This window comes from Bos mutus, chromosome X (genome assembly GCF_027580195.1).
Source record: "Bos mutus isolate GX-2022 chromosome X, NWIPB_WYAK_1.1, whole genome shotgun sequence".
NCBI lineage: Eukaryota > Metazoa > Chordata > Mammalia > Artiodactyla > Bovidae > Bos > Bos mutus.
In genome coordinates this window covers 69108389-69117023 of record NC_091646.1, presented here as the reverse complement: position 1 = coordinate 69117023, position 8635 = coordinate 69108389, and the positions used below count along the sequence as shown (strand labels likewise).

Here is an 8635-nt window from a genome sequence, read left to right as displayed (position 1 = left end):
CCATCGCCACGAAGCAACCTGCCAGCCTCCTTCAGCCCACAGGAGAGAATCCCTTGAAACTGATCCCAGCTCAGATCTTCGAGGAAAATAAATCACTCCTGCCAGCCAGCTTCAATGAAGCTCTGTCTGGAATCTGGCAACTTTAAGGGGAAAGGGACCCCTCAGCCTCAGCCCTTCAACCAGGGAGATGGTGCAGCCCAAAGCGGGCAGACAGGCTCCTAGAAAGCCCTGCGCAAAACCCAAATTGTGCCGCTTGGGCCCCGTCCCGTGTGTGTCCCCTTCCCCCGGGTCATTTCCTGAGCCCATAACTCTCCTTTCAAACCCCCTGAAGCCCGCTCTGACCACCCTCTATATATAGGTCAGAAAACAGACACTAACAGCTCTCCCTCGCCTCAGCGAAATTACTAAGTGGAATTTATTGGGCAAGTCCATGCAGGGCGGTGGGGAGAGATTGTGCCCCGGGCCCGGGCCCCCTCCTGCTTTAGAAACGCAGGCGTCGGCCGGGGGCTCGGGGCTCGGGGCGACCACGGCCTGGGCCCGCCAGCTGCACCCCGGGAGCCGTGATCGGTCCCCGGCGCCGGCAGACCCGCGGGGCCGCTCGGACTCCGTTCCCCAGCCGGCCCTTCGCTTTCACACGATCCGCTGTGACTGCACCAGCTCGAGCGCCTTTAAAGGGCCACACACGCCAGCCGCCGCTATAAAATGGTCCCAGCGGCATAGCTGCAGAAGGGGCACCGCTGAGCTGCCGAGAGGAGGCTCGCTCCGCCCGGCTGCCCGCCCACAGACAGCCGGCGAGGGGTAGTTTCTGGCGAGGGGGAAAAAAAGGGCTGAAGAAGGCGCAGCACCCGCTCTGGCCCTCGGGTGAGTATCCAGTTCAGATTTTGCCACCAACTCGCCCACGAGCCAGGACATGTGCTAATAATGCCCTGAGCCGGTTATAAAGACGTGGAAATTGGGGGGAGAGAAAAAAGGGGGGGAAAGGGTCTGTCCTTCCTGGGATTCCTAGCCGAGGCCAGCCTGCTGCCGTGTGCGTGTGCGTCAGGGCTCTCCGGGCAGCAATGGGGGCTTGAGAGCCGGTTCCCTCGCGCCGGGAAGGGAGCGCGGTGGCCGCCACCGCCCCGGAGTCAGGCGCCGAAGCTGCGGGCGGGCAGGCGGGCGGGCACGGGCGCTGGCTGGGGCTGCTTGGCGCGGCACGGTGCGGTGCGGCGGCGGCGCGGCGCGGCGTGGCGGTGCGGGCTTTTCCCAGGCTCCCCGGGGTCGGGTGGCACTGAGCGCGACCGGCTCGCGGCGGCGGTGGCGGCGTGCGTGCTAGGGGCTGGGGGCTCCGCCGCTGCGCCCGCGGCTCACCGGGCTCCGCGCTTCCCTCTCTCCAGGGCAGGCGGCTTCGCGGAGGTAAGCCGGGCCGCCCGGCAGGGCGCTGGGCTGGGCGGCGGGGCCGGGGACTCCAGCTGAGGGGGCGCGGGGAGAGAGCGGGGGCCCGGCTGGCTGTGGGGCTCTGGGGGACTTCTTTTCTGTTTGGAAGCTGCTCTGCTGGGAGCGGAGGGGCCGCCACCCGCCCGCCCTCCAGCCAGCGTGCCGGTTCGCTCGCCAGCGCGCGCGTCTGCCGGCCAGCCGGGCCGAGCGCCCGCTTCTCCCCGGGAGACAGCAGCACCTTTTCTCCCCGCGCCCGCGCTTTCTCCGGCTTGGCTTCCACCGACTTTGCTAATCGCCCGGACCGCATCTGGACGCTCCGGCTCTAGGGCTGCACAAAGCTCAGGTTTCCTTCAGGGGCTGAAGGCGAGAGGGGCTTTTCCGGCCGAGTTCAGCGGAATTGAGGGATGGAAGTTAGCGAATTCGGGCAACTTGCCTTTACTGCCCAGTCGACCTCTGCTCTCCCCCACACTCACGCCCCCACACACGCCCCCACACGCACACACCCCTCTGCCTATAAATGCCAGTGGCTGGGCTGGGCCGCTCACGGAGTCCCAGCCTCAGCGAGCTCAGGACTTGGAGGAAGACAGATCTGGCTGCGAATCCCGGCTCGCCACTTTCTAGCGCTGTGACCTTGGGCAAGTTACCGAACCTCTCTCACTATTCTCGTAGCTGAGTGATAGCACTGACCACAGGCGACTTGGCTCGGGGGTAGGCTCAGCCCGCGGCCCCGTCGGGTGCTCAGCCGGCGCTCATGTGTTGGTGAGGCGCGGGAGTGGCCGCAGCCCGCGCCGCCGGAGTGCATCTCCGCGCGCGGCAGCACTGCGGGGCCCCAAACTCGCCAGCGAGGCCGAGACCCCGCCTGTCCATCCCGTCTCCACTATCGGTTCCTGATACGGCACTCGCGGGAACTGACGCTCGGGGCCCTGGTGGCCCGGGTGCTCGCTCCCCACAGTGCAGGGGATGCTCCCGGCCGCCCTCAGCTCCCGCGGCTCCACCTGGGATGTGGCGAGGAGGGCGGCCAAGCTGTCCGCAAGCAGCGGGCCTTTAGTTTTCAGGTGGTGAAATTGACTAGCCTGGTTAGATCGCATCCAAATCAAGTCGCAGTAGTTTGGATTTTTAAATTTCTCCTGAGTGAGAAAATAGCAATCGAAATGGAGCCATCCAGTTGGTGCCATTTTAACTTTTGGTCCCCCAACAGGTCAAAGACGCGCCCCACCTGTCTCTAGCCCTCTCTCTTCTTCTTCTCCCTTTCCCATCCCCATCTAGGCGGGAGGGGGCTTCTGGCCCACGGGAAACTGTGACGAAGAGCGGGCGGCGGGACCGGGAACTGGTGGCCGGGGCCAGCGAGGCACCGGCGGGCGAGGAGGCACTTGTTGCTCTGGGTTGCCCAGCCGCCTCTCGCAGCCGTTTCGCAGCGGTCAGCTCGCGGCTTGGAGAGTGAGCTGGGACGTTTCCTCGCTGCCAAGTTTTGTCTTCGAATTGGCTGGGTGGCAGAGGGGAGACAGAAAGTCGGGGAAGCAAGGGTAAGGATTCCGATCGAAATGTGGTTGCCTCTTTAAACGGATTCAACAATACTTACTGAGCACCTACCGAGCGTAGACCCAGGTCGAGGGTCAGGGCTGGTGGAGGGGAAGGCGGCGATGGGAGGCAACAGATCTGAAAGGAAACAACGTCCTGCCTAAGGGAGTGCAACAGCCTGAAGGGGGAGACGTGGTAAAATGGTCTTCCCCAGGAACATACTTTTTTTCTCCTTCTCTCTCTCTGTTTTTCTTCTTTCTCCCCCCACCCCCACTTCTGTTTCCTTTTGTTTTTGCTGCCTGTGGGTTTTTTTTCCCCCCTTATATATGGTTCAGGTAACGGGTAGCATAAAGAAAGAAGAAAAGCTGGATATACACAAGAAAAGATGGACAGCCACCCCCCCCCCAGACATTTTTCTTAGGACATGAAAATTGCTTGATAGTGAAGGTGCAGGGCTCTTGAAGACGACATGAATTAGATTCCTTGTCTTGTGGTCACTGGCTTGAAATATTTTCGGGTTGCCTCACAGAAGAAACAGGACTCCAATCAAGCAGTGGTGATGGACCCAGCAACTGATTGTTTTCTCATGTTTCTCCCCCTTCTTCCTTTTTCTATTTTTCTTGCCTCCCTCCCCTACCAGTAAGTGATGCAAAGATGAGAGAGGTAGTAAGTGGCCACTTTCTAGAAGTGTCTGAGCAGTTTCTTAATGACCACCGAGGGGAGGAAAGTGTCACAGAGAACTCTAACCTTGCTGGAAAGATTATAGACTCTTTAAGATCCTGAAGATTCTTTGGGCCAAGAGACATGTATAAATGTAAAATTTTACATCTCTAATTCATCATAAAGGCTAGAATATATGGGGCTTAAAAAAAAAAAAGCTTCTCGGAAAATAACAAGAGTTTTTAGAGATTTTTTTAAAATATTTTCTGGTTTGGGGAGATTCTTTTCCCCTCATCTCCTTATCTTATTCCTTTGGCATTTGAACTAGGGGATAATTTCTTCAGAAGCCATTTGAATCATTCTAGGTATGATATCTTGGCCAGTGGTCACATGAGGCATGTGGGCACAGGAGTGCTGGATCCTACTCCCAGAGCCACCACCACCTGATGGGAAATCCATGGAACCTCTGTGCCTCAGTTTCCCTCTGGGAAGAATTATATCCACCTGCCACTACAAATGAGTGTGGCTGGGCTCAGAGCAGGTGTCCTGGGAAAGCCAAGTGTCACCAGGGCTGTCTTGGAGGGGACTTGCAGTGTGGAGGAACTTGAGACATCCCTAGCTGCTCTCTGGCTGCTTCAGAACCCCCAGACTACCATAATCAGCCCCATTCTCTCACACAAAACCATGCCTAAGGCAGAACTTTGGACCTCATGACATTTGCTGTGGGGACCTCTTCTTTCTCTGCGTAGCAGCCACCAGCTTTTTAGTCGTCCTCACCCTGACTCCTCCCACTTTCTCCCAGTTCCAATGGAGTCCACAGCTCTCTGGCCTGAGTGCCAGCGGCCAGTTGAGAGAGTGTGCTATGTACTCAGGGACATTATTGTCCTTGGAATCAGAAAGAGTGCCCCCTGCACTGGTGGCATGGACATCACTTGCATGAGGAAATAGTCAAGTGTGTCCTCTCTTGGCGATGTGGGTAGCTGGCTGTCCAGGCAGCACCTGGCCAAATCAAGCACCTTTCCCACCTCAGGCAAAAGTTCCAGCAGAGATCCTTTGCTCAGGTAGTCTCTGGTCTTGGCTCTAACCCATCACCATCCTTGCCTTGTAGCTGTGTGGAATGGCCCAGCATCCGGCTTTGCTATTACTTTCTTGGTCAATAAAGCCTTTGCCCTTATTACCACTTCTCCTTCACATACAGCACAACAGCTCCAGCTGGCAGCATCACCTCCCACCAATTTATCCAACTTCTGCCAAGACTCTGAAATGCCAACTATGTCGAGGCCTGCACTTGATGTCAAGGGTGGCACCTCACCTGTGAAGGAGGTAACTTTTGCCATTTTACAGATGGAGACACTGGAGTGGGAAAGATGACGTGGTCTGGGGCCACGTGGTAGGTCCTCCTGGCTGTGGTATCTGGTGTCCTTTAGTAGACTGGAGACAGCAGAGCTTTCTCAGGGGAGAATGAAAATGGCTTCTTCCTAAATATGGTCACTTGGAACCCACTAGGGGTATTGAAAGATGGCAGAGAGAGAAGCAGAATTGGAAAAGATCACTCCATTGTCTCAATGGATTAAAGTGAGACTGAGCAGAGGGGGAAAATGAGACCCCTTTTGTAGAATGGTGAGCTGAAGGTAGAGTCGAGAGGAGATGAAAGCAGTGAACTCCTTTAAGATGGTGGGTGTCCAGAATGAAGACTTAGACCTGAACACAGTGCTTGGAGCCACAGTGGCAAAAGAATACTTGAGCCCAACTTGAACTAGGAAAGGAGCCTACCTTTCTAGGGGGCCTTCTTGCTACCTCCCCACCACTAGCCCCTGACGAAACACTTCTGAGGCCTGATGAATGGTGAGGAACAAAATGTAGAGCAGGGGTACCATGCTGTGCCTTTCTCTGTCTTCTAGAATGCCAACCCAGAGATGAACTCTCTGGCCTACTCTAACCTGGGGGTGAAAGATCGCAAAGCGGTGGCCATCCTGCACTACCCCGGGGTAGCCTCGAATGGAACCAAGGCCAGTGGGGCTCCCACTAGTTCCTCGGGATCTCCATCTCCAATAAGCTCTCCTACTGCCACCCCTCCCACTAAACCCCCACCCTTCAACCTGCACCCCGCCCCTCACCTGCTGGCCAGTATGCAGCTGCAGAAACTAAATAGCCAGTATCATGGGATGGCCGCTGCCACTCCGGGCCAACCCGGAGAGGCAGAGCCCCTGCCAAACTGGGGCTTTGGGGCTCAGGCCGGGGGGGCGGGATCACTCTCTCCTTCTGCCGGTGCCCAGAGCCCTGCCATCATCGATTCAGACCCGGTGGATGAAGAGGTGCTGATGTCGCTGGTGGTGGAACTGGGACTGGACCGGGCCAATGAGCTTCCGGAGCTGTGGCTGGGGCAGAATGAGTTTGACTTCACGGCAGACTTTCCATCTGGCAGCTGATGCCAATTGTTCCTAAAGATGGAGGAATAAAGCCACCAATTCTGTTGTAAATAAAAATAAAAGTTACTTGCAAAGAGACAGGCCTACTGGAGGTGTTCTTCATTGAGGTCTAAATGGGTGTGGCATGGTCCAATGTTCTTTTAACAATTATGAAACCCATGATGAGGTTGTCGGTGGATAGCTGGGAGGGAACTTGGTTGGATGGGAGGAAAGGGAAAGACTGGTAGGCTGAGGGTGTGGTGGGGAATGCTACTCACTGAATTCCTACTTCAGGAGCCCAAGTACCTAGTCTCAGTGCCCTAAGACCACAGGAACACCATCCTATTCAAGGTTGATGACAGGGGCTGGTTGGGAGCATTCTTGGAAAAAAAGACTGATCCAGACCCTTCTACAGCCTCCTCACCTTGTACATCCAAGTCTAAAAGGTTGCCCTCGCCACATGGCACATGCTTCACCAACTCAAGAGCCACCCCACTCACTCTCTAGCCCCTATCCAGTTGGTGCATTAAGGCTACTCCTTTGCCTTTTTGCCCAAGGCAGTAGGTATGACCCAAGAAGGAGCCTATGACCTGGGAGCTCAGATTTCTCTTGAAAATTGCAAAAGCTACAGACCATTAAACTGAGATTCTAGATGACTTGAAGTCCCTCAGAAAGTTGCACAACCCCTACTTCCATGCCTGGGACACTCTGAGCAGGTCTAAATGTCCCCTAACTCTCGCCTCCCTGGCCCACACTGTATGGGGACAGCTTGTTTCTGTGGGCTGGCTTCTCCATCTTAGAGACATACATCAGGCCCAGGCTCAACAAGGTCAACGTTTGAGGATATATCTGTTGCTCTTAGATTAACTGCTGAGGAGGCAGTGGCTTTAGAAGAATTCCAAGTGACAAAACTGGAGCATTGAACTGGATCCCAGCCTTGAGCTGCGGGGGAGGGGAGGGCGGGCTATGGCGCTGGTGTGCAATCCAGCCCTGTCCTTATGTTGACACAGTCCAAGAGTCTAGAGACTCCTCTACCCACATTTCAGACTCCCAGAGACATTCTTCCATGGACATTGTGAAAACTAATCAGCTTTTTAGGACTAGCATGGGGCCCGTCCCTTAGCAAATGCTTTCGAGGGAGCCCACCAAGAGAAGCAAGGCATTGGATTCAGCACTCCCTGAGCATCTGCTCTGGGTCAGGCACTCTGCTAGGCACCAGGAGCATAAGTTAAAGTTAGTACCTTTGAAGGGGTCCCCCATCTAGATGGAGAAAGGCATCAACAAATTACATAAAACAGTATTTCCTATAACACAGGGGAGCATCCTATTCGATCCCAGAACAGGAAACAGCTCCATCTGCCTGGGAAGTCTGGGGAAGGCTTCCTAGTATTGAACTAGTTCATTTGTTTGTTTTTATATCTCACAAGTAATAAATACATGATCCAATCTCTTTGTGAAAAGTAGAAACTCTACAGATAAGGCCAAAATACCCTTTGACCAGCTCTCTCCCTCAATCCTGATTGCCTCTTGCCCTCCACAGAGGTAGCAACTGCTTATCTGTTTGTGGTGTATCCTCCATGGCCTTGCTGTATGTCTTTACACAGAGACTTTACCCACAGAAACAATTGGGTTTAAAAACAAGAGCAGAGTCAACCAAGGAAAAAATGAGTGAGGAGAAAAGCTGTTATGTAAGTGCATGTTTATGAAAGGGACTGCACATGCTACAAAACAGGAGTTCAGCAAGCAGGGTCACAGGGCCAGAGCAGGTTTGTGAGCAGGCAGGGCTCAAAGGGCCTTCTAGGCCAAGCTGAGAGCGTGACTTTCCCCTTGGTACCACCATCCCTGTGGTTTGCGGAGTCTCTCTGGAAATTTGTAAGAAAGCAAAGACTTAACCAACTTTGATTTTTAGGATGATCCCACTGAAGGTGGATGGCTGGATTCATTTAAGGCTGTGAACAGGGAAACATGGGGTCCTAGGAGTCGGGGGGTGGGGCAGGATGAGGGTGTGGGGTGGTAATTATTTATTGCTGGAGAAGGGCCATGATGGAATATATGTGTGTGTGTGTGTATGTGTGCACTAAGTCGCTTCAGTCACAGCCAACTCTTTGCAACCCTATGGACCATATCCCGCCAGGCTCCTCTGTCCATGGGGGCGGGGAAGCGGACATCAAAGAGTACCTTCAGGGGAGGGCAGGGAAGCCTCTGCCCCTGCCCTGCCATTTTATGTTTAGGCCTCTCACAACAAGACCAGGCACATTCATCTCTCTCTCCAGGAGATTCCAGAGCCAACACCAAGTCTCACCCTGGGCCATGCCCTGGGGCTTAGAAAACGAGGCTCCCAGATGCACACAGGTAAAGCAATATTGCCTACCCACAAAGAGCTTGTAGCCTGGGAGCAGATGGGGATGTGTAAGCAAGAGTAGCTCCTAGAGTTCAGGAGCTGAGCTGCTCCCTGGGGACAAATGAGGGGGCTTCTGTTCCTATTCTCAATGAACTCACAGTCCAGTGGCAAAGGCGGGCATGGCCTCAAAGGGTGAACTATATTTCCATAAGGCATCAATTCTGGTGGGAGAGTAAGGAGAGGGCATGACCTCCAGGCACAAGGAACAATTAGTTCAGTTCAGTCGCTCAGTCAT

General features: G+C 54.9%; 1 protein-coding gene across 7 annotated transcripts; it reads left to right on the top strand.

Moving 5' to 3' along the window:
• Positions 1 to 703: 703 nt before the first annotated feature.
• Positions 704 to 6098, top strand: CITED1 (Cbp/p300 interacting transactivator with Glu/Asp rich carboxy-terminal domain 1). 7 transcript variants are annotated; one of them, XM_070366634.1, is made up of 4 exons: positions 934 to 1033; positions 1374 to 1392; positions 4790 to 4914; positions 5493 to 6098. In XM_070366634.1, exons 3-4 carry the CDS (start codon positions 4855 to 4857, stop codon positions 6018 to 6020), a joined length of 588 nt encoding a protein of 195 aa, XP_070222735.1. In that variant the 5' UTR covers positions 934 to 1033; positions 1374 to 1392; positions 4790 to 4854; the 3' UTR covers positions 6021 to 6098. The 7 variants fall into 7 exon arrangements, with proteins under 7 accessions (XP_005904083.1, XP_070222735.1, XP_070222736.1 ...); XM_070366635.1 differs by having other exon boundaries at positions 983 to 1027; XM_005904021.3 differs by lacking the exons at positions 934 to 1033; positions 1374 to 1392 and adding an exon at positions 704 to 861.
• Positions 6099 to 8635: the final 2537 nt, after the last annotated feature.